At 40.0% G+C, this 26,853-nt stretch overlaps 1 protein-coding gene across 1 annotated transcript in view; it reads left to right on the top strand.

Moving 5' to 3' along the window:
- The first annotated feature begins 15,789 nt into the window (after positions 1–15,789).
- SYT10 (synaptotagmin 10) overlaps positions 15,790–26,853 on the top strand; it is a 35,663-nt gene continuing 24,599 nt past the window's right edge. The window contains exon 1 of the mRNA XM_063395603.1: positions 15,790–16,073. Coding sequence (XP_063251673.1) covers positions 15,923–16,073 — 151 coding nt within the window. The 5' untranslated portion in view covers positions 15,790–15,922. The remainder of the gene's footprint in view (positions 16,074–26,853) is intronic.

A 26,853-nucleotide genomic window follows, 5' to 3' on the forward strand; every position in this document is an offset into this window, starting at 1 on the left:
CACTGTCTGAAAGTAGATTAGGAGCTGGATGGCCACTGGTATTAAGCAGTTTGACAGCACTGGGACTGCACTCCTTTGTTATCCTTATCATGCCTGTGCTGGCATCATTAGGCTAATATGAATATGTACAAAAGAATGTGGGATTTGGGGCTTTTATTCAGCTGAAGTATTTGCAGTGATCTGTGGCAGTAAAGACATATGATCTTACACCATAATCAAATATAATTCACACACAGCAAAGATTAGAAATGCCTAATATGAAATGCCTACTCTGGAGGCATAAAAACCCTCAGCAGGCTGAAATCCTTTGAATCATAGAATGGTTTGGGTTGGAAGGGACCTTAAAGGTCACCTGGTCCCAGTCCCCCTGCCGTGGGCAGGGACACCTCCACTAGACCAGGTTCCTCAGGGCCCCATCCAGCCTGGCCTTGAACATCTCCAGGGATGGGACTTCCAACCCTCTCTGGACAACCTCTTCCAGTGCCTCACCATCCTCACAGAAAATAATTCATTCTCTTTTCTCCAGAACCAGGGAAAAAACATAAGTTTTCTAGGACCAGTGTTATTTTAATTCTGTTCTAGAAATTAGGAAACAGGACAAGTTGCCCATGTAACTGTCAGATAAAATTGAAAATAAAGTGCTTACTGGGATATATCTGATTTGAAATACAACATTTCTCATGAGTGAAAATGTCCTAAAAATCTTTCTTCCATAAAGCGTTTTTCAAGGCAAGCTCTAAAAAGAATTTATTAAAAGATAGGATTAAAACAATATGTATATGAGTAACGAACCTGCTCATTTATTACTCAAGAGCTTAAGGCATGTATTTTCTTGAGGTAAATGTGAGCACAAAGTTGGTGGTACAAAAGTTCCATCTCAACACAGGGAAATAAAAGGTGCCAAACAACACATGGCTAATTTGCCATAGCTTGGTGATTGTTCTGCTTTATGCTTACCATAAAAACTGAGCCATTGAATCTCTAAATCTCCTGAATGCAGATTGGATAAAGCAGTGCAAAGAACACAGTTCTGCAGACAGCTCTGTGTGACCTTCTGTACCTACACAGAGACCCAGCAAGAGAGCTCATGAAGAAAAAGTTACAGAGTAATTTTTTTTTCTCTTTCACCAACCTACTTTTTATAAGAATTAAGATTAAAATAAAATTTAACCATATAATGAGCTCTTTGCAAGCTCTGTAATTCTTTGGGAAGCCTAAAAAGCCCATGCTGTTGGGGCATCTATCAAAGCTTGTGCACGTTCAGAAACTTCTTTTAATGTAGCTGGCAGTAAGAGTTTCTTATGCATTCCCACTTTTATTCATTTATCTAAGCTGATGTGGTATCTTGGTATAAAAATCCACATAAGAGCATTTAGAGCTGTGTTTGCATGAGGGCAATGATATATATATTTAAGTAAGAAGAGACATTTGGACAAATAATGTTTTCAGTAATGTTAAATGTGCTGTGTTAGTAAAAAATAGATAAAAGTCTTCTCTTTTGGTATTTTATTGTAGCTACAGTAGATGCTATTATGCAAAACAATGATTCCTCCAGCCATCATTAACATTTTATTTTTCAAGTGAAAATAATTAAGTTATTTGTAGTTATTAATATTTTAACATTATAAATGTGTATTAAAACAATCAAAAACTATGTTGTCTGCTGTTGAAAGAGATGCAGAACAAATTAGTCCTGGGTAAACAGTGTAAAACCATTTCTAAGATTAATTTGCTCTCACATTGCTTATAATCATGAACCTTTTTGTGTTTGACTTTTACAGCAAACATCCTTTTGACAGAAATATATAAAACACTGAACTTTAAGTGACCACTGGAGAATATTTGAGGAAAACAAACTGAATTTATAAACAGAAATATTCCATTCCCATCCTCAGTTAATCAGGATACAAAGCTTCCCATCTGATCTGAATACACATTTTAAATCAACCAACACAGTGCAGATTACAGCTTTTGAGTGCTCATGAAAGCTCATGCCTCTGCATGGTTTATGGATCCAGAAATACTAATGGAAATTGTTAAGATAGCTAAAGTACATAGGTTTTGGGGTTGTTTTGGCACTGACAGTGTTACAAGTAGTAGAGCACAAAAGAAGAGTTGTTCAGGATGAAACCCTTGGTGCTGAGAGCCCAATGCCCCTGTCACGTGTTTAGTGAGGTTCAGGGTGGTCCCCTGATGAATGAATGAATGAATGGTGAATAAACAATAGTGGATACAGGATGTCAGACACACTCCTGGATCTCCTCTTCAAGGTCTTTCCCTTAGAAAGGAATCCAATTCCTATTTTGAGAGCACTCCAAAATGCTAAGTAAAGCACAGAACGAGGGAATAGCTGGAATTGTGATCTGAAACACAACCAGGGCTGCAGGTGTGTCTTGTGTGTGCAGTGCTTGTTGTCAGAATTTATACTGCAAGGTACATCCATGCAGTATGGAAAAAATCACTCAGTGCTTCTATTCAGCGTTTATATTCCTGAAGCAGTCCTAAGTTGTATTGTAGGAGTCTAAAATGTTTGCACATAGACATAAAATACTATACACACATGGCTGTTTCAAAGAGCATAACCACGTGTATGCATTCCTTTTTGGGTCACAGTCTTCAAACACAACACATAATTTTATGAAACACGTTTAAATTACTTTGTGATAAAGATTCCCCCCCCCCCCCCCCACCCCAAGTCAATCCAGAGCACAGACTAGCTTCCTTTTATAATAAATGATGTGTTACTTTAATTTCACAGTACATGTTTTTCTTACATGGAAGAGAGATAATATAATAAACTTTCTTCTATGATCTTTAAAGTCAGTACCTAAATCACCAGGGTTATATATTTGAAACAATAAAAGCCTTGAATTATGTCTCACAGTGAGACAGGACTGGCTAAACCTTTAGAGTTAGCAGTATGGTAAATTAGTTTTCTAGCTTTTCACCTCTTCAGAAGCAGCCTCACATCCTGGTGACAATTTAGCTCAGAAATAAAATGAGTTTGCAGTTTTCCTGCTTACACCCAGTGGTTAGTCCCAAAGAACTGGTGCCTGGTTCTGGATGATTGCCAGTGCTAGTTTAATAGAAACTCATCACTATCATAGCAGGGGGAGTGCCATATTAATGACACACCAAATACCAGTGCTCCTCATCCCTTGGTCTCAAAAATAGTGTGCTGGAGATTAACTTCAGCATGGCCAGATTTCAATGAGTTATGCCCGCTGAAGAATGAGTGTGCAGATGAAATTTCCTTCTTTCCGGCAGAACAAATTTGAATCACCCACTGGGAAAGCTATAAGAAAATTTGCTGTCTTGGTGTGCATAACCTGTAGATAAACAGCAGTTTTAGCATTTCACAGGGACTGAAAAAAAAAAAAAGTATAAAAAGGTATAAATTTATCTTTGCAAGAAATAAGTTAAAGTCTGTGATTGATGTTTCTTTCAAAGAAGATGCAGATGAACATAACTCCATTTTCTGGGTTTAATCCAGACATAATAGATGATAGACACACATTTCCATGTAAGCATAGAAGCCCTTCGTGAACAAAACCTAAGTGTTCATGGAACACGAGTGTGTGCAAAAGTTATGGGCTCATGTTACCAAGTATTGACTCAAAAAGCACCCATTTAATTAACTACAGATACATTAACCTAAGTTTAGATACTTGTGAGGAAAAAAAAAACAACTTAAACCCCAAGAAATATAGCTTTTCTTTCTATTTATTGAGCAAACTGGACCTTTTATATAAGAAAGAAAAATATCAGAAGTTTTCATGCCTTAAATTTGTTACATTTACTTGTTACTTGTTGCATGGCCTTGTAAAAATCTTCCAAGTGACACAGGTTGATTATTTCCTTTAATTCTATTTAAAATAAAGTTCATTTGTATCTGCATTTTTCTTTATGAAAGTCAACATGATCAAATTATTTTATCCAGATTTACACACCACTGCTATTTTTATAATGGTATGATAGCTGCATTCATTAGGTTTATACTGGTATAAAAGTTAGATAAAGCTAGTGAGGAATAAGAACCCTTTCTTCTCATATACAAATCAGTTTCGGCTGGAAACAAAACCCGCATGTTTTCAACTTTGCATATTTTAAATTATCTGTACCAAAAAAGGGAATGGTGTCTGTTGCCAAGACCTATGCACGCTATTCATTATATCCAGAAAGAGAGGACAGGCTTAGTTCATTACAAAGTTGTTAAATTTTTTATTAGACCCTGGCTAGTTAATCCATTAAATGGAAGAAACTGCCTTTTCTCAAAGTTTAATAGCTTGCTTACATCACGCTGTGAAACACATAAGAATGTGCACAAGACACAAGTTTTGAAAAGTTTTATCTTTTCATAGAGTTCCTTATCATATGAAACAGATGTAAATATATAGTTGCTTTGTTTAAGACACGGGAGAGTTTTTAATGAATACTTTGCATTATCTTTAGTGTCTTTTATACATTATTATACATTATTTTGATCTATGATTTGTTCTGAGTGCCCTCTACTGAAAAGCAAGATGAAGTGATTAATTATTTAGTACCCAAAGACATAATGCTAACAAAAAACAGTAGAGAGTTGTACATTCTTAGAAGACATATGTATTGATACATGAAAGGCTTTAGAACAAATTTACTGCTTCAGAGATAAATGCATTATGTGAATGTGTTTATATGTATGTTAGAATATGGTGTATTTGTGCCTTCTGCTTCCAACTCTCTGAACACTTTTTTTCATTATTATCTAAGATATAACAGCAGAAATCCAATGCATTTTTTGAGTAACTGGCATCTCTTGAGAGTTGCTCCAAAACCCCTGGAACTTAACAAGGATCTGTTCATTAGTTCAAGTGGTTCTGGATCGGCCCTGAGTAAATATTGTATAATATTAATCAGTTACACAGACAAATTCAGGACTGTTCTGCTACTTTAGGACAATTACAAATTAGAGGAAGCAAAAGCAGTAGGAGGCTGAAATTTGGACACGAAGAAACCAGCTTTAGATGCATATATGTATTTTGTGCACGTACATGTGTATAAATATGCAAATCTCTGTCTCTCTAAACAGCTAAAATGAAATGTTCATCTTGAATGCTAATTGAATTTTTCCTGTTCAACAAGATTGCCATCCACTATGAACCATCATGGTTTTGCTCAGTAGAGATTAGACAAAACTCATACTTTAAAGTGCTGTATTATAATACTTTTTTAGGGTTTTATAGCATATTGGCATACATTTTATAAAAACTCTTTGTCATCTTTGATTACTTCCAGCCAAAAGACATACAGATTTTTGGTTGAAGTAACAAAAAAAAAGAAAAATTGCATAGTTTTCTGGCTGATAAAAACAGCAAAGTATGATGCTTCCTCAGCATATTGGTTACTAAATGTGGGTAAAGGATTGTTCTCTGCTACTGCCCATCCAAGTGTATGAGCTAAAGATCCCCTGCCAGCAGAGCTCTCTCCATGCCACTGTAATAAACACGATGTGTCACCTGCTCCTGAGGCACAGCTCAGTGCTTCTGAACTCTATTGGCCACCTTCTCCAATTCTCTCCGGGCACAATGTACAGTCCACTAATATTTGGGTGTCAGTCTCACCTCCTGTTCCAGCCTGCTTTTCTTTTTCAGTTCCTCTCTTTCCTTTTAAGCAAAGTTTTAAGTAGAAAACTGCATATTTGGGGGGATTTTTTGCTAGTCAGAGCAGACATAACTTTAAACAATTTTTTATCTTTTATTTCCCTCATTTATCTACATTTTCTTTAACTTCTCCAATATGTTTCCTTAGTTCCTCTGAAGAACTTCTCGTTAACTCTCACTACTAGAGTAGCTGACTACAACTCATGTCAGATCAGTCTTTTTTCTATTTCAGACTCTATCTTCTTTAGACTTGTTCACCAAATATCATATAAATATTGTGCACTGCAACTTTTTCTAAATTTTTTTTAATGGATCACTTAAATATCAGTCTCCATTACATCCTCGCAATCCTTCTTCCACAAAAAACCACTTTCACCATCACTGCAAATCAATATAAAAAATATTGATATAAAATGGTTAGTTCACTAGCTCCCAGCCTTACTTTTCTCTCTAAGGAGCTCAGATCACCTTCAGATTTAGAAAATATAGAATGTTTTCATGTTGATGATGTAGAAAAATTGCCACAAATACAGTTTTTATTTAGGTTTGTTCCTCATACAGAATGTGTATAACACACATACAAGTGCATTTGTGTGCAGGCACACACATTTAATTTATTCTTTTATTAAGGATGTTCCAGTTCAGTCTATTTATGTTCATTTTTTGAACAGATTTACCAGTTTATAGAGGGCACACTTGTATTCATTGTAAGTAATTCCCCATACCCACATAGCAATACCAACTGGATCCATGGATGTTTTCTGAGTCATGTTCTTGTGTACAAGATCACTGGAAGGGTTCTGGCTTTCCAAAAGATGAGTAGCTGAAGGAGAAGGTTCTACAAGGAGACTCCAAAAGTATTTTGGACTATGGCTTGCATCACAGATGATGTTCATCATGGAAAAAAAAAACCAACAAAAACTCCCATGAGATCAGTCTGTGTGAGAACTGGAAGGCTAGTGGAAGGGGAATCACTTTCCCCAAACCTCTTACTTCCACAGTTTCACAGAATTCATGGAACTTTGCAACATCTTGATGCTTTCAATGGGTGCCATTACCTTTGAAGACTGAAATTCTAAATCTGAGAGTTGGACTTTGTGGGAGCTGACAGTGGTCAAAGAGAATTTCTCAGGTATCAAGCAGCTTGTGAGAAAGCAAGTCAGATAGAATTTCCCATGCATTGCTCTGGAGGAAGACAATCCAAATAATTCCTAATCTCTGCACCTGCTGTTATTGCAACTTTTTACTTGCAGGGTTGTTTTTGAAGGGACATTGGTCTGAATGACTAATCATATTCATTGTGTCAGAACACTATATAAAAAGGACGTGCCTTTTAATAAACACTGCTTTTTATTCCCTCCAAGAAAATGGAGTTTTCTATATCATTATTTCAGCTGTCCCAAATATTATAACAATATAGACTTATTGTCCTGCACTGCGAGTCATGCTCCTGTTTGAGCTGGCCATCCCTCCACAGCCAATGCAGAATAGGTATGCTAAAAAAAACATTTATCTCATCTTAAGGTAACAAGTCAGAGGGCTCAGGTAATCCACAGTACAGTACCCCCTTCTGCCCATAAACTATAAACAGATGACAGGTAACACATCTATACTGTAGATAGCTAAATGCAGATAAGACAAACAAATTTTTCTGAACTCTTCTGTTGTAGACTAAGGCCTTCAGAACTTGACAGTTCTGATTTCTAGCTGATTTTAAGCTAATGGACAGGCACAATGGATTCACTGTCTATCAGAGTATATATTGAAAAAACTTTCAGGCTGCTCTGAAATAAAGCAAAATATCAAATCTTCATCAAAACATGAACGTAGTACCAGTCTCACAGCTGGACCTACAAGTGGCTTCTTTGTGAGCTTCTTTCCATTACATCAAATGACAATTTGATATGGAAAAGAGTCCAGCCATATACCTATCCTTTTTCAGCAGAAGAAACTGCTGCCTACAGTGCTTGACTCAAAATTTATGCAAAAGCTTTTAAGTTTACAAAAAAGCTTGCTTTTATTTTTTTCCCCCGCTATTCTTTTGCTTTAAAACCTGCATTTTTAAAGTTCATCTCCGAGTTTTCTCCCTAAGTGCATCACTCACAGTTAGGAGTATGAAACACTCCATGTTCACAGTTATTTGGCAGTGATTCTCCCCTAAAACTGTGCCTTGATTTCTGAATTTTACAGTAAATGGAAGATGCTGTAATTGCAGTACTAGAGAACTTTGCTCTCAGTCAGGTAATGTATGACTGATTCAAAGCATCATTATATTATTTTATCATTATATTTGCTTCCTTTGACTATGCTCATTGTAAACCATTCGGGAAAAACACTTTTAATAGAAAAAGTACTTGTGAGAACTAATTTTGAAAAATAAATGTAGCAGTGCCATTTTGCTGGTATAGATTTTCTTTTTAAATGGTAGAGCATCCTCTACAGTGCTAAAATGTTCCTTCTCAGGTAGTTATTTCTGGACTTAAAAAATACTACAACACCTCCCTGTAAGAACACAGAGATGAGATAGGAGGAGAAGGTTCCCATGAAAGTTAGTGAATCACATGTTTTAGAGACTCAGATATCCTCCCAAGAGTGATTGAGACAGCTTCCACCCCTTTCACTTTGTGCCTCACCAGAATTTATTTATTTAAATACTGTTCATATATATACACCATAAATGTATGACAAGTTAGAGACCCATGATATGAAATCTTGATGAAAACATTCATGATTCAGCTACATTTGAGAGGTGATTTTTACATGTTTGGGTTGTTCCTCTGGGTATACTTCCCTATATCTTTATCCTTTCCAAAACCCTCATATGCATCCCAGGACTCTTATCAATATGGTGGGGCAATCTGACAGCATATTCAAACAAGCTGAGAAATATTTTCTTTCTATAAACATTAAAAAAAAAAAAAAAAGTGTGTTTTAAATAAAATAGTCCTAATACAGCCTTCATAGTTATTAATTGCTGTGACCTTTAGGCAGGTTCTGCTGCTGTCAGTCTCCCCAGTGTTCACACACCAGTTCAAGAAATGTGTAAATATTGTACTTTGTGATATGATTGCTAACTCAAGATGGGCAACCAGACTTTGAGGTGGGGTAGAAGGCATCAGCATTTCTACCATTTGTTTGGGTCATTTGCTAAGCCACAGTTGTGGGTCTCCACCAGGAAATCTCACTTCCTCAAGGCTGAGGGCAAAAATTTGCAGCACACTTTTGCCAGTGTGGCAGACTTGCCCATTTTATCAGCCTGTGCTGGAAAAAAACCTGATGCTATGGCCCTGTGTGCTCCTTCCCATCCCTTCTGGGAAGCTTTGCACACTGCCAGCCCCCACCTCTTCCAAAGACTCCAGCCAGTAGAAACCACACTCTGCTGATGGAAGACCCCATAAACATTTCTCTGCATGCTGCTAATACATTGTCTCTGGGTATTGTGTCTGACTTATTCCCCTGAATGTGAAAAATAAAATTGAGAGCAGCAATTCAGGGCTAGGAAGAAATCCCTGAATTGAATGACTATGCAAAATTGAAGTTGTGTTAATTAGGATTACCAGGGATTAGTTGCTTTCTCTCACTGAAAAAAAAAATTAAATTACAAATTATTAGAGAATGGAAGACATGAATTTAAACCTAACAGAATGTATTTACCATGATCCAGGTGGGCAACTGGCTCTCTGAGAACCAGAACATGAGATATCACTTTATGACTGGGCACATTGCTAAGGTTCCATGACCTAGCCAAAATGTTATGCAGCGGGAGCTATAAGTTCAAAATGCCCAGCAGGGAGAATCTGATTAGTTCTCACTTGCCCAAGAGGACTGCTCTGGTTGAGGGTGGCCAAGGAGTACTGAGTTCTTGCTGCCACTGTCAGACCCTCCAAGAGCACATCCTGCTGTGCAAGCAGCAGAGACACCCCTGGGCAGCCCTGCCAGTCCCCCGCAGAACGTGGGGCAGGTGACAAGGACAGGAGGAAGGGAGCAGGGTGACACCCATCCACAGATGTGTGAGTGACATCTCCTCATTCTAAAAGTTAGTTTTCTGTGTTTGTTTTCCAGCACCTGCTTTGAACACAGAAACTGAACCATGAGCCACTGGTTAAAAGCTGAGAATTAAGCACAGTCTTGATTCAAATGAATATAAGTTCTGTTGTGAGTAAATGACACTGTACTCACTTAAGTCAAAGCTGAATTTGGCCAGTAACATATACCAAGCTCCAAACTAGTGATGACAGAGCTAATTAAGAAATAATGACAGTGGAATAGAACAATGTCACAGGATAAAGGTCTCCTGTGCTCAACAAATGCTGAAATGAGGGTCATTTATCATGAATGAATGTCGAGCATAGCTGCTATCTTCCAAAAGCATGGAGCTTTACTCTTTTGACAATGCTGAGTAGTACTTATTTGTTTCTTTTATGTGGAACTTAATGATTTATATAGATGTAATGTTTTTATTATCTACATGTGCAACTCTACAGTGGCTATTGATAGTGTAGGTAATTTCATAATAGTTGATCTATTTTACTCTAATTATCTTAGGATATGAATTAAATGTATTGCAGCAGAACTGTTGCTCTTCAAAGCAAATGTTTTTGCTGTATCTGCACTACCACAAATGATTTCAGTGAGTTTTGTGCTGTTCCATTAGGACCAAATCATACATTCACTAAATAGTGTTGCTGTGAGAGCAGGATACAACCAAATGGGCCACAATATCCTGAATTTATCAGGATTTTTAATTAAATATTTTTTTAGAAGAAGTAATTTGGAGCTATTATAGGAAGCACTCTACCATGGAAATCAAGTACAGAGGAACAAAACCAGAACAAAAATTATATTCACCAAACGAACTCCTTGTGTCTGTGTTTAGGTTGATAATAGAGCTTGAAAATCATTAAGGAGCATGCTCACAGCCATCTCACTAGGAGGCACACAGAGACAGAAATTCATTAGGTGCAGAGGAATAGCCCAAATTAATCAGCAAAACCTGGCTGCATTGAACAATTCTAGTAGAAAAAATACCTTATCTCACCAAAGCTTAGGGTTGGCTTGTATTACCAGAGAGTATTTTAAGAAAGATTGTTTTCAGGAAAAACTTTGAAAAGTATACTGAGACAAGAAAAATCTTTTTTTCCATTATTCTATGGGTTCTGCAAACCAACCAACTTTGTGAATCATGAAATTATTTCAGTATGATATCTTGTCCTGAAGCAGAAGAAAGCTTGTTAATGCCAGTCACAACCTCATTCCTCAGTAAGTGCAAGTAAGAGAAAGAAGGGAAGGTAATAGGAAGAAAAATGGCAACAGAGATTGCTAATATGCTAGGATTCAATAGAATATCCTTTTAAGGCTTCATGTAACACGTACATGCTCAAACACCTTGCTTCTCTGTGACCTTGCTTTTCTTCTGCTTCAAAAATTAGGTGAAAATGATAAAAATGAGAGACTGTGTGGATACAGACACAGACAGGAGACAAGAAAACCCTTCAGCTGAGAAATGGTAGATATAAAAGGTTGATTGAACTCAAAAATACTTCATCTAGTAATGGAAAAAAAAAAAAAAAAGAAAAAAGAAAAAAAGAAAACTACCAGAGGAAGAAACTCTCATTAATCTGCCCTTCTTACTCTTCCAACAGTCTGTCCACTGGACACACTAAGTTTTGACAAGCTATATCTATTCTCCCCATTGCCAGGATGAGCTCTAGGGATCTACTGGCTTCCCAGTTGATTGCTCTGCCATTCCTCCTGCTCAAAGAGCCTGTGCTCAGGATTTTGCAGTGAAAAAATGGATTTTATGTAATTACCTGCTAGTAGCTAAAAAACAAACGACTCACAGTGGATGTAGGGCTCCAGGACACCAAAAATTTTTCAATGTATCACTTACCAAGCACAATTTGAAATAAAATAGAGCAGTTAATCACTTTGTCCTCTGTCCCTAACCAATTATTCTGCAGGATTTATCTTAAATCTTCATAAATTATTCCATGCCATACATCTTTTAAAAAATGTTTTCACAAAACTGCCAACGTGGTTAGCTGCTGGCTCTCAGAAGTGGCTTCATCTGTTTGTGCAGGTCCTGAAGGAATGCCTTTGCTCAGATTTGTAGTCTAAAGTACCAATTGCACCAAATCAAGTGGAAAAAAATAAAGTAACGGTTGCTCAGCATTTCTGAAAATTGAAGAAGCATCTGTTTGGACAAAATATGGGGAGCTTTCTTTATGATTATGAGTTTTATTCACAGTGAATTAGAAGCTGGAAAAAGCAACCCAGAGGAACACTCTGTAGTACCAGATATGAAAGTGTGGAAGCATGAACAAAAAAAATGATAAGAATGGTAAAAATATATATTAAAAATTAGATTTTTTATATATATATATTACTGCTTAAACCAAGGTAGAGTGTCTGTTCATATGTGCTCATGGCAACCTTTCTTTCCAACTCTCAAGTTAGGAAGATTCAGCTTTGGCTGACTCCTGGACTGCTGTATGCTTTTTTTTTTTTTTTCTTCACTTCATACTCAAAAGTAGAGGGTTAAAAATATGTAGATAGAGTAAAGCAATCTTTAATGTTTCAGGGTTTATTTTGCTGTTTGCAAGGAATTTACAGAGATGTTATCAGGGAAAAAAAAAGTATTTGTAAGTGTTGCAAAGGCAAACTGTGATTGTAACCTATGGTTTCCGTCTTTTCTACTTACAGCTTCTTAAAAGCTGAATGTTAAAATTTCTCTTTTCTCTAGCCTCAATGCTTTCTTTCTTTTTTTTTTCTTTTTTTTTTTTCTTTTTTTTTTTCATCCTTTTTGGATTCTAAATCACGAGACCAAGGCCAAAACTTTTGTCTGCCTTTATATATAGGCTATCTATATTCCCTTCAAACTTCAAAACCCTCAACACAGTCCTCATTAAAGGACATTTCTTACAAAACCGAGCATTTTTTCCTGTCCAGGGAATAGTACCCTTACCTCTGGTTGGATACTTCATGGACAGCATAAAGATGTGAGTATTAATTTGAAAAAAGAGAAATTTTCTGCCTTAGTCAGCAGGAAGCTGTCAAGCCAGTATGAACCTGGTAATGACCAGCAGTCAGAACAGCAAGAGTTGGTCTGGTCTGGTTCCTTCCACCAACTGGAACCCATAAAGCAAGAGGTTACTGTGTCCTAAAACACCATCTAAGAACACTCCCAGAGGGAAAATTAATGGTCTTTGTGCATACCAAGGCACATGATGCAGCTGCATATTAATTTAAAAATTGCCAGGCTATTGAAAATCAAAGCAGTGGGAGTTGTAGCTCAAAAGCAAGCTGTTATGTCCTTCCACACGCAGAAAAAGTAGTTTTTTACTCAAAGAACATATTGAGGAAAAATGTTGTGATTGGTAATCTGAATTTACATTTAAGACTAAAATCCTCAATAGAAAATAAAGCATCTTCTTCATCAATAACTTGACTCCAACAATAAAAGTTGTTCCTGGAACTGGTTTAGGATAGATTAGTCAGCACATCTCACGAGAAGAATCATTAATCTCCTAGTGAAACTAATCTCGTAGTTCCTAGACTGAGAAAAACTATTTTATTGATTATTTTAAGTTTATATTCTATGCTACTTACTGAAGAACAGGATTTAGATACTTTAGATGCCTCTGATAAAGGTACAGTAATACTAGTTAGTGTGGCTGGTGTTTGCTTTATACCTAAAAGCTTTTTTTTTTAATATTTAGGACGTCTAAGAGAGATGACTTGAGTATCCACTTCCAGATACCTACCTCAAAATCTTCAAAAGCAGGGGTGTTTTTTTGGTGGGGTTTTTTTTTTGTGGTTTTTTTTTGGTGTTTTTTGGGGTTTTTTGTGTTTTGTTGTTTTTTTTTTTTTTTTTTTTTTGTTGTTGTTTTGTTTTGTTTTGTTTTTGTTTTTGTTTTTGTTTTTGTTTTTGTTTTTTTTTAAATTTACTGTAGAATATACCCATTTGTGATTTTCTGCATCTATGTATATATCAATAACACAAATAGTATCAATAACATCAATAACATCAATAATATCAATAACACCAGTAACACCAATAACACCAAGGTGGTGTGATTTTCACTGGAATTAAGTTCTTGTCTGCAAAGACAAGTGATATAAAAATACACCAAAGTCTCACTACATAAATAAACAAGCAGGATAGCAAACTGGTCTATGTGTGAAACTTTACTATAGTCAGTGGCAAAGCTGCCATTCACTTCAGAGAAAGAAAATTTCATTCATGGACAGTGTGATACATCCATGGGCACAGTCTGTGGAAAAGAGCAGAAGTGGAGGGGCTTAGGTCTCAGCCTTTAATTGCAGCCCTTGCTCTCATTAAAACCAATTTCTGATTAAGACCTTTTCTATGTGTCCTGTTAGCTTTTGCTAGAGTTCTGGGTATGTCTCAAAGATAAACAGACTGCTTAATTATTAGTTGGTGATGCATGACAGAATTTTGGGAACAGGACTGTAAATGTCACACAGACAGTAAATATGTTCATATTTTGAAGTTTGAAAGTAGGCAGCAGTTGTCTTCACTGCAATGAAAATATCTACACACTTTTTTTATTGCTAGCAAGACTATTTTAATAATTATACCGATTTAGGTCCCTGTGAGGGTGAAAGGAGTATTCAATAGACCTCCACAGTTCTGTGCCCTGACTAGTTACAGTCTAAACATTCTAAGATTTGACAGAACATTTTGCAGCATTAACACAAGGTTTTGACAATGCTAGTCTCAGGAAAGGTGTTGAATGGAGAACAATTTCTTTAGCAGCATCTGGTATTTCTGACATATGTGTTATATCTGTGAAAAACAGCTCTGTGGAACAGATTTTGGGTTGATATTACAGCTTGTGTACAACCCAGTCCTAAGATTTAGAAAATTGTATGTGTATGAATTCATCCATGTAAATGCATGATCCTTCAAAACACCAAAAGGCTGGGGTTTAGAAGTATCTTCTTGAGTTTTTAACAAGCATCTATGCTATATAAAGTATGGAATTTCAGAATTAAAACTGGAATAATAATTCATTTTATTATTCTGTAATTCAGCTATTGAAGGATGGTTATAAAGTTTTCAACTATTAAACTTGACAGTTTGCTAGAGAGATTAATTTATAGGTAACAGTTTAAAAACTTCTAAATCCAGAGGGAAAGAAAGCACAGCAGCACAGAAGTTAACTTCTGGTGCCCATGAAACCAAGGCACCCAAGCAGCAGACTACAGGCAGCTCTGCTATGTAAACTGCTAACAGAAGTCCTTCCAGTTATGCCTAGCTAGAATTAAGCATTCCAAGACATATGTATGCCATCGAACTAGAGGAATTTTCCCTCACAAACATAAAATTGTGTCAGACTTTCACTAAGTAGATGAACAAATTAACAGGTGAAGTCTCGTTCAGCTCCACAGCCAACAACTGAAACAACTACTAGCGGTATCTGCTGCACCGGTTTTTAGAAGTATATTCAAACACACGCTGTACCTCCAACTTTTTTATCCATAAAATAACCCAACTTCACAGAATTTGTTGAGGAAACAGACCAGGCAACCGTAAGGTTCCTTTAACTCTTTAAGAAGTTAAAGAAATAGACAAAGTCGAGCGTCCCGCTCCCCCCGCTGCGGAGAAGCGCAGCGGAGACGGTGCTTCGGTCAATGAAGTTATCGGACGCGGCTCGCTAGCTCTGAAGATCCCCCCGCCGAGGTCAGCTCGGAATAAACGCCGAGCGAGGAGCGAGCGGAGCGGTGGCAGCCAGCTGCGCCCGGTGCTGGCGGCGCGGTGAGCGGCCGGGGAGCGGCACCGGAGCGCCCCGCTGCCCCCGCTGCCCCCGGGCCGGGGTGCTGCTGCTGCCGGGAGGGGACAGCGCTCCGCCCGCCGCCCCCGCGCAGCACCGCCCGAGCGGGGCCGCGGGGCGGGGGAGGGAAAAGTTTCCCGGGGGATGCGAGGGCCCCCCGCCCCCCGCGCCGGGCTGCCATTGGCCGAGCCGCCTGCCGGAGCACGGAGCCACACAAAAGGCGTTGCTAAGTGGATGTTTATTTTTTTCCCCCTCTTTTTTTTTCCCCTCCCCCCCCCTTTTTTTTTCCTTTTTTTTTTTTTTTTTTTTTTTTTTTCTTTTTTTTTATTTTGCCTCCCCCCGCTCCTTCAGTACTTCTTGGGTTCACTCGCGCCGCTCCCGCCGCCGCCGCAGCTCCGCCCCGCTCCGCTCCCCGCGGGACGCAGCGCGGCCGGGCGCGGAGCCGTCCCGCGCCGGCCATGGCCTAGCGGCGGCCGCGCCAAGATGAGTTTCCCGGCGGAGGACGGCGTGGGCAGCCTCTGCCACAAGGCGCTGCAGATCATCTCGGAGCTGTGCCTGGGCGGGCAGGTGGAGCGGGAGAAGTGCGCAGGCATCTTCCCCCTGGAGAGCGCCCGGCAGGGCATCGGCGGCACAGGTACCGACACCGGCCCCGCCGCCGCCGGGCTCGTCCTGCCGCCGCCGCGGGGAGGACAGCGAGGCGTGGGCGGCCGGAGAGCGCAACTTTTTCCTTTGCTTTCCCTGCGTGCGGAGGGGGCGGAGGGGGGGCAGGCTCGCAGCCCGCTTTAAAATCCGCTCCCTCTCGCAGCCCGCCGAGGCTGCCGAGGAGCGCTGAGCGGAGCGCCGGGACCGCCGGAGCGGGGAGCAGCGCTGCGGGGCAAACGCGGGGCAGCGGGCGAGGGTGCGGGCGTGGGGCCGGGGAGCACGGACAGCTACCCAGGGGACAAAAATCGCCTCCGGAGACGGCCCCGTACCCCCGCAGCTCGCTCGTTTGCCACCCGCAGCTCCGCTTCGGCAAGGTTTTCCCCACGACGGGAGTTTGTCTGTATGGAAAGCTCGATGCATGTGCGTGCGGGGCCGTGCGGGCGGGCAGCGGGACAGAGGCTGCGCTCCATGCTCTGGGCACGGGCGGGCAGCGGCTCCGTGCGCCGGGCGAGCCACGCATGGGCTGCACCCGCTCGCCCTCTCTTGTCCCCGGCCGTCCCTCGCGTTTGGCGTGTGATGCTGGGGACGCGGGCAACAGGTTGGGCAGCGGGGAGTGCGGGCAGTGCGGGCTCGGCTCGGCACGGCTCGGGGCGCAGCCGGGGCTCGGGGCGCGGCTCGGCGGTCCCGCCTCGCTGTCTCCCCTTTCTAGCGGGGTTTGAGCATTTTGCATCCTCTCCGCTCATCGCTGGGAGAGGCAGGAGAGCCGTCTGACAGGCAGTGGGAACCTGCGGAGTCAGGGCAGAACTTCGCTCCGGCCCAGAACACTTGCCCAGGAAAATTGGGGTAGGGTGGATAGAGAAAATCCGGGTTAATTTAAACAATCCAAATTCAGAAAAATTGTCATACTGAAACTAAGATTTTGAGTCCTATTAGTGATGTCTTTGGTCCCTGATATCTGGATTTTCTGCACCTTTTGGAACCGACTCTGCACTTTTACATTATCTCGTGTGGTGCTCTCTGGACACTTTGTTTTCCTTGGCACTTATTTTTAGGCTTGAAAATCGCTCGAAGTTCTGTGCTTCATTTCTGCTAGACGGGATTGAGAACCTCTGCTGTCTGTCCACAAATGCAAATGAACAGCTTGCATTATGGGCAGCAAATGCCAAGTGTTACAGTGCAAATTAAATAAATTAACACTGGGTCATGTAAAGCAGCAGGTTCTCAGCGTGTGCCCCAGCTGCACTGTCGCTGCCGCAGCAGCTGATGGGCTTTTTGTTGTTGTTTTCTTTTCTTTGAATACCCACAGATTTTAACACAAATCTCGGGTTATTTGAAGTATCTCAAATCAAAATCACTGTTTTCTGACCCTGCCCTACTCAGCCCAGCCCATCCCAGCCACCCGGCAGGGCAGCAAGGCAAGGAGGGGTGAGGGGGCTGCAGCCTTTCCCCCAGCACAGATCATGAATATTCTGATCATGCTCTGTGTTAATCTTCATGGTCTGAATGGTAGAAGGTTGAATGAAAATAGCATTACCCTATGGAGCCTTGAAAATTTGGCTCTGCAAAGTTGGTGTATAAACAGGTGAGATATGAGGGACACAAAACATTCCAAGAGGTAAACCAAGATCTGCTGTTTAGAGAATGTGAATCTTCAACACTTGGATCGATATTGCATTATGTATAAAAAGAGGAGCTTCTTTTTAAACATTTCTTGAAAGTCAATGATCTTCTTGGGTTTCCATTTGTAAACCCTAACTACCTTACAATTGTTGGATTAGGGAAAAAATAGTTAACAGACCAGGAACTGGAACCACTGGGTACCATAACTCAGCTGAATTCCTGAATCTCACTTTTTCCCCCTTAAAAGGAAACCGATATTAGATGATGGGTGTCAACTTTATTGAGATGCTCAGTATATTGAGCATTATCTCATCAACAACATTGCTAATGAACATAATTTGTCTCCAGAGGAGGAACAGATACACAGTCATTGTTGATAATTGACAATATTTTAACACGTAAACACTTGGGTAGACAAGATATAAATATAACTTGCATCAATGTCATGAGCAGAAATACTCTAAATTTTCTCAGTTTAAGCTGAGAGAAGTGGTGTCATTGAAAGTTGAGCCATGCCATATCTCTTCTCTTCAAATGCATTTAGAGCTTCTTGTCACCTCTATGGATAAAGCTAATATTGTCCAGACCATTGAACAACCATAGATCCTCTGCATTAAAGGTGGAAATGTTAAGTTCCTTGTTTTCCTCATCTCAAAAAGATACCTAAAAGTGTCACAAAGGTAAAATGGGCTAAAATCACTAAAGAGATGTCACCAAAGGAAAGACATCTGGACAGTATGAAGCCTGACAGAGCTCAAGAAACATTTGGACAATGCTTCCAGGCACATGGTGTGATTCTTGGGGATGGTGCTGTGCAGAGCCAGGAGTTGGACTAGGTGATCCTCGTGGGTCCCTTCCAACTCAGAATATTCTGTTATTTTGTAAACCATCAGGAGACATATTTGGAAAGGATCTTTCAGAAAGTAAAAGAGTAGATGGTAAAAAGGAAAGCAGACCATTTCTATTTAACACAAGGATGAAAACATGTTCTGGAAGTTGAAAACTCTGTGAAATGCAACCAGAACTGCATTGATTGGTTATGTTAGTGAGTATGGTGATAGCTTTCTGTTCAGCTAGACCATGAAAAGCAGCCAAGCTTCTCAGAGGAATCAGCTACTTGAGGCAGAAACTGCATCACCCAATTACAGGCTCAAAGCAAAATGTGAGGCAATACTGACCCCATGACCCAAGAAATTCCAGAGGGAAGCAGAGATGCTGGGCAGTGATTTTTTTGATAGTGTATATGCCTAGATGGGAGAAAGAAGCATAAAAAAGATAACACAAACAAACCAAGAAGAGGAAGCTGGAGACCCAGTCAGAAGAAAAAAAAAGGTGAGTATGGCCCTGGGAAGGCAGAGTATAACAAAATGAAGCAACAAAGCAGAAAGGGGAGATATTCAGGTTTCCTGACAATAAGGGAACAGACAAGATTACATCCAAGAAATGACTGATTATTCAACAGTTTTTTTCCTCTCAGTGTGAGCACCAACACCTTAGGACCCTCAATTACTGCTCACAACTTGGGTCATGAAGGGGTAATAATTTTTACTGTAATGAACAATCAATCCACAGAACTCATGGCAAATAATCTTCATGAGACAGAAAATTTGTAAATTACTAGAGCTTTGGACAAGTGAATGTAGACATCTGTTGTTGTATTTTCTGCCCCAGTAATTACAAGAACTATTAATTCACTCATCTCAGGGAAATGTTTAAGTGAAAAGATGAGGAAGCTGTTTAAGTTTATGGTACCTTTGTATGATTAGATGACTGTGAGCTTTCTTCTGAAAGTTATAGCATTTTTGGGAAAATGCTCAATTAGATATGCAGCTGTTTTGTTTTTATTTTACACCTCCAATATAGCTGGGCAAACTAATTAAGATGTCAATTATAAGAATTAAGGTGGAAAATAAATGGAAGCTGGATGTGCAGGATTTCACATAATAAAATTTCTCTCTAAGCTTGGTAAATTATTAATTTTCTGTAACTGTCCCAAACTCATATATGCAGTGTGGTTATAATACTATCTTGGCTCAGATTATCTCATTAATAAAGGACTCTAATTAATTTTTTCCAGCTGAGCATCCCTCCTCATTTTCAATGGAACCAAGCACATCAAAGGTCCCAGTTGTGAGCATTTCTGAAGATTAAGCCAATTGCATACAGCATAATGAGAGGAGTTTGGACATTCTGCTCTAGGGACACATGTTTAAAATTCATTTTATGTCCTCTGCAAATGGTGGGTACTTTGTGCTCTTTGCCTTTTTTTAGGCCTGCTGGTCATGCAAAACTTTACTCTCTCATTATCATTTCCCAAGGGTGACCAATGTTTATTACAGAGCTGGAAAACAAAACCATCTCTGTTATAAATACTGAGGGCATATTTTAGCCCACTAGAGTGGGTAGTGAATATCTGGAGAGTGATGCTCACTCTTGCTCCTTTGCTTGTCAAACAATTGATTTTTGAAAGATGACCATGCAAAGAGCATCAGCTTCTAGGGGATCATTTGTTATTCATGTAAATATTCTACTGACAGTTATCCAGATAACATAACAGCCTAGCCTACCAAGTTTTTAACCCTACCTCTGCCTGAGAGTTTGCTATAAAAGTACAGAGGGAGTAAGAAAGCACTGGAGCATCCTGCAAATGGCCAGCTGTAATAGAGACTCACTCTTCCCCCAGAAGCAACGTCTTGTGTCCTCCTGTTGTAGCTGGCATGAGCCTCCTCTTGGTTGTCAGAAGCTTCTCTGACAGCTCTCCAGAAGCTTCTCCACCTGCTGGATGGCAGCTGGTGGTTTGCATTTAGCCCTGGCTCCTTTGAACACGCTGTGTTCACGCACACAGTGCACTCACACTGTGAGCTGTGGCTATGCTTGCATTGCCTGGATGTATTTAGGGGAGGGGGAATAACAGATTTACCCTACAGAGTGCTTGTAAATTCTTCTTAACTGTGCCAAAGTAAGCAGAAGGCGGCGAGAAACGGCTTGGACAAACGTGAAGGTTCTGTGATCAGTGTAGGACTGCCATACAAGAAAGGAGCATTTTTCTTTGTGATAAAGTAACTGTTGTGTGAAACAAGTGAGCATTCTGTTACAGAGAAATGAAACAGTGTCTCTGCTGCAGGGGAATGTGAGAAAAGCAAATAATGAACTTTTTAACAGTTAACAGACCAGCCAAATTATTTACCGTACAGTCCATCACCTGGTTAGATCAATGTTACTATCAGAGAAATAAGGATTGGGGGAAAAAAGTGTAGGGTTACTGAAAAACATAACTTACAAAATCAGTGTTAACAAGCTGTGAAAACCTGAAATGGAACTTATTCAGCAGAGTAAAGGGCAGGGGAGGGGGGGGTAAAAGTGCCACTGAGACCAGATTTATTTACAGCAAATGTGAAGGCAGTCACAACAATGCAGACAGCAGCCATACACAGTAAAAACAAGAGGTTTACAGAAGAATCTTCCTCTATACACATTTTGTAAAGAAATACAGGTGAAAAATACAGAAAGGTTTATACCATCTGGAGGACAAATCTGCAAAGATGATGAAGAGACATAGTGTCTTCCTGGCTCCTGTCATATGTGTGAGATGTTTGTTATATAATACTGGGTAAGAATAAACATAACCATGACAATTCAAAGATGACGCTTGAGCTGCATGAACCTCCTTCTATGTTTGCGGTGAACAGCAGTCCAGTGAGCTTATGACCTGCTCTAATTTACTTGTCTCATCTGAAAGAGGATAATGAGGGCTTCTGGTAGACACAAAGAGATCCTCAAAAGGGTGAGAACTGCACAGAACCAAGCCTAAGGCTGGGGTTGTTTTTGTTTGTTTGTTTTTCATTTAATGGAAAGCTAAAGAGGCAAGTGTGGGTCTAGCAGAGCATCCCTCCGGATGAGATTAATTGAGAGTCAACAAGCAGAAAAGCATGTAGACCAGAAAAACTCTTGAGAGTGAAGACCAATAACGTACAGACCCAGCTAGGTAAAAGAGAGAACCATCATCTCTAATATAGCTTAGATAAACTGATTTTGACAAGAGATTAATAATTCTGTGTGCTGTGATCGTGCAGTAAATCATAGTGATCCCTCAGTTCATTTGGTTCCCCTCCTGTCAGGAAAAAAGCTACTACAGAATTCTGCTGGCATTAAGTGATCTACCAGCCAGAAGATGGTGGTGGCTGTGTGGAACAAATTCAGACACAGGAATGAACTAACAGGGAGGGAACATATTCACAATAAGACCAGAATACAAGTTTGAGGGAAATCTTTTAAGGATGCTTCTCCACAAGAACAGGAGAGGAGGTCACACCTACTCTTTTATGTGAAAGTGGTTTTTTGCCATTTGATATCTAAGTCAGGTGTTTTGACAAGTTCAGACTGAGAGAGCAAATACAAGACTCTGCACCTGCCACTTTCTGAGGCATGCTAGAGTGTCATGTCCCCATCTGAAGGGATTTAGATGAGACAGAGGTAATTGTGGAAGGTCTGCTGATATAGAATAAAAATTAATACCAGCAAGTTTTTATGTGCTTAAAATTTCCCCAAGGAAAACTGAACAACAGATATGATGGATTGGACCAACTAGTTCATCTAGGTAGGGATGGGGGAAACTTATTGGCCCAGACCTTCTATGATTTACCAGGGCCCTGCTTCCTTTCAAATCCCAAAAAATCAGAGACAATAATTTATCTGATTGATCTGAATCCTGGTATTTCACACACAAGAGTTCCTTTATTCCCGAAAGGGGGAAGTTCCTTATGTCTTGTTGAGCAAGAGAACAAATTCAAAGTTAAAGAAAAATATCTTTGAACACAGGTTACAGACATTGCATTTTAAATAGTAAAGAGAACCAAGATCAGATATAGACAAAGAAATGGGCCAGAAGAGACTAGAACCCTGATTTTCCACAAGTCTTCCTTTCACCCCTGCTCCTTTTTTGGGAAGAATTCATTCTCTTTAGTATGGTCCACATCAGATGTTCCTGACCCTCATACATTTGGGCATCTACATGAGAGCACTGTGTGGTGTTTCTGTCTCCACTCAAGATCATGGATTTGTGGAGTTTGTTTTTCCAAATTCAGCCTCATGAGGCAGATGTTGCCTAAAAATGTAAGTGATCTTAATTAGGTTTTGAAATGGAACTCTGCCAAAGTGCATGTTTGCAAACAGATCCATGGGCAGAACTTTTCTGAGGCGAGTACCAAACAAAAAAATTTGGAATCTGTAGTACCAAACCCAATGCTCAATACATCACTTAGCATCCAGAAAAAAAAAAAAAAACAAAACAAAAAACCAGCAGCACATGGGGATATTTCTGAAGTACTTGCCTGGTATGAAAGACTGGCTATCAAGGAGACTTTTATGGTAGAAATGTATCAGAGGGTATTATAAAATTGCGGAGAATTTTTGAGGGTTCTCAATAGACATGCCTTTCTTAAATGAGAAATGTAAAATTGTCCAAAATTCTGTATCTTGAAAGAGTTGTATTAAATAGAAAACCATGAGGAAACAGGATGCTTTCAGTTATTAAACTTTATCAAGACTAAAAATATGACATTTAGGAGTGAAATGACATCACTGGAAGATCTCCCACTGACGAGAAAGAGGTGTGAGAAGAAAAAAGTCTTCTTGACTTTCCTGAGTATACCAAACATAAGAACAAGAATGGGAAATGCATAATTCTGTATTATTTTTGAATTTTCAGAGGGATGTCTGATTATGTACAAATCTAGATCATTGCAGACAAGCTGCAATTACCAGTTCAGAAAGAGTTATTCAAGATGGTTTTTGTTTTCTTTTGGACCACAGACCAGTGAGAACTTTATTCACAATGTTGACAATTAATGCTGTCCCAGCAGTGTCTGTATCTCCTTCTGTCCTTACAAAATTAAGCAGTCTTTGATTTTGTCACCAGTTCTATATCTTTAAAAAATACTTATGTATGTGAAATGCAGACCTGGTCTGATGACAAATCCATTCTTCAGTACCCATCTTTCTTCCCAACCAGGATTCTTTGGAAGGGCTGTAAAGAAGCCCCAAGTCTGTGGAACTTTCTCTTAATGTTTTACATTCTTCAACCAAACTTCCTATAAAAATATGAGACATATCCAGCCTAACACACAAAGGGTTTGTAATTAATAAATTGTAATTAAATAGTTTTTAATGGTGAACTACTGTTTGGTCAATTTTCTGGCAATTTAAATATTTCCTGTAATTGTTGCGCTATGAAATTCAGTGTGAGAGGTTGTTTAATTCATTAATAAAATAGCAAAAATTGAGACTACAACTGTTTATAGAATTAGTTCTTTATCTCTGCTTGTGAAACTTTAGATGTTTCACGGGATTATTTTATGGATATAAAAAAATATATTTTCTGTAGAGATTTCAGGAGCTTTTTCAACTTTGAAGAGTTTAATGGAAATAGAGAAAAACAGCTTAGAGAAAGTTGAAGTACGGAGTAGGTGTTGAAAGGAGACAACAAGTTATTTGAAGGCTTGAAAAATGTCTTGCAGTGAAAAACTTAAATTAGAATTGGCTAGAAATGCTTTGATGTAATGTTTTTCAGCTGATAGTATCTATTCATCAAATTGAAGCTCTGCTGGAAGGGATCAATTTTCATATTTCTGGTTTTGAAATGTTTCCAGCAGTTTCAAAGTTGTTAAAACATCCTCCTTCAACATTTTTCAAATGGAAAAAAAAACCCTACAATTTTCAGTTCTAAAAGTCTTCCTCTCAAAATATGACCTAATTATGCCAACCGTCCCTAAACTGAGCTGGAAATATTGCAAATCACCCCAAATTGAATTTATTTTTTCTATCCTTTTTTTTTTTTCTTAATTTTTATTTATTTCTGGCAGACCATCAACACTTTCAAGAGTTCTACTTTTTGTCACACTTTGAGAACAGATGAAAATTTGGCCAGATGGTTCATTTTGCCTGATGGTTTTGCCATTCAACTTGCCTGATGGTTCATCTGGCTCAATCTCTCAAAGAGGGTTCTTCAGCGAGGCCTACCTCTGTATGAATATAGTAAATTCATTTTTGGCTGTGCATTGGGTTTGTCTGGCCAGGTTTTGGTAGCAGGAAGGGTTTCTGTGAGCAGCTGCTGGAAGCTTCCCCCATGGCCAGCAGAGCCCAGGCCAGCTGGCTCTAGGATGGCCCAGGCCGAGCCCCCCCGGACACAAGGGTTGCAGGAAAACATTTTCAAGAAGAAAGAAAAAAATCCACTGTGCATCAGCAGCTGGAAGAGGGGAGTCAGAATTCCTGAGGAACAGCTCTGCAGATACCAAGGTCTGAGAAGAAGGAGGGGAAAAGCAGCTCCAGGTGTGAGAGTGAGTTGCCTCCCTCTGCAGGTCTTCACCGCTGCAGCCCATGGAGCATCCCAATCCCAAAGCAGGTGAATTCCCAAAGAAGTCTGTGACCTTGTGAGGAGCCCACCCTGGGCTGTAGAAGGCTCCTGGCAGGGTCTGTGGGCCTGTGGAAAGGGAGGATCCCTCACTGGAGCAGGTTTGCTGGCAAAATTCATGACCCTGTAGTGGCTCTGCTTCCGAAGGCTGCTCCCGGCGGGAGGGACACCCTGGAGCAGGGTGTGAGAAGGACCCAAGGTGGAGCTTGTGCAGGACTGTCTCCTGTGGAGGGACCACACACGGGAGGAGAGCAGCAGGGGAAGAGTGTGAGGAACCCTGAAGGGGATGGAGCAGCAGACAGCGTGTGATGAACTGATGCAGCCTCATTGCCCACCCCCTGTGCTGCTGGAGGAGGGACGTAGAGAAAGGAGTGAAGTTGAGCCCCAGAAGAAGGGAGGAGTGGGGAAAAGTGTTTTCTGGTTTTATTTGATTGGTAACAAACTTATTTCCCCAAGTTAAGTCTGTTTTGCCCATGACAGTAATTGCTGAGTGGTCTCTCCCTGTCCTTATCTTGACCCACAAGCTTTTTTGTTATATTTTCTCCCCTGTCCATCTGAGGAGGGGACTGACAGAGCAGCTTTGATGGACCTCTGTCCTCTGTCCATCAGCCCACTACAGAGCATTCCCTGGCACTGAGGTCATGCAAGAGCCTCTCTCTTTGCTGTTAATATCTGTCATTTGCTGAAACAGAAGGGCTACATCCAAACCACCCACCAAGAATGATCATTTCCCTATTCTAATTCTTGATCCACAGCTAGGAATTGACTGGGAGGGTATGATCTCCAGACTACAACATTTTCTATACATTTTTGCTTTTCTCATGAATTTTCATGAGGAGTGGTCTGTAAGTTCAGTGCTTGCTACTGAGAGATGAATCTGGATATTATATATTAATAAAGAAAACATTCCCAAATTTTGATCTTCAGCTTTCTGTCTTCATCATGCTGCTCCATCTTTCCGTCTTCAATTCTCACAAGGTCTGGTGAGGTACATACTGTTCCATGGAACTAATCCATACCTTTTTGCTCATGTGAAAATCTATAAAAATATGCTCAAACTCTCTTTGCACTTGTCCAGTTTAGTGGCCTGCAGCCTGGAATTATGGATACAAATTATTAGCTCTTAAACTGACAAAATTTGTAACAAGGAGCAGCAGCTCTTCCTTGAGGGATATTTAAACAGGGTTTAGTGAATAATTTTAAGACATACAAAAGGCTCTTTTGAAAAGAAATGGGATTTTTTAGTTATAATGCTACAGGATACTGGGAAAATCAAATGGAAGCATGTCACATAGAATAACACTCCTAATTAGGACTTAACTGGCTGTCCTGGTGATCCACAATCTCCTCAAATACAGGTGTGTCCATGGAATTTTATTGGTATGAAATCTGTTCTCCCATCTTTAGCCAGGCTACTGGATATTCTAAGCAGTTTTGGCAGCAAAAGTCAAATACAGGGCAGCAGTAGTAGGTCAGTGTGCAGCATTATATCTGTGCAGCTCGGGGCATTTCAGTGTGCTCTCTGAAGCCAGCTGCATTTTCACAGCAGAACTTTGGGTACTGATACATCTGTGCTTAGTCTGACACAGTCTTGCTCCAGAGCTGACGATTTAACCACAGAAATCTCTTCTTTATGACAGACTTGTACCTATTTATGCCTAAATGTGAGATTTTAAAATGTTTCTGAAGCAGCTGGCACACAGAGTCAGAAGTTTGGCACACAGAGTCAGAAGACTTTTCTTCA

This window comes from Prinia subflava, chromosome 4 (assembly GCF_021018805.1).
Source record: "Prinia subflava isolate CZ2003 ecotype Zambia chromosome 4, Cam_Psub_1.2, whole genome shotgun sequence".
Classification (NCBI taxonomy): domain Eukaryota; kingdom Metazoa; phylum Chordata; class Aves; order Passeriformes; family Cisticolidae; genus Prinia; species Prinia subflava.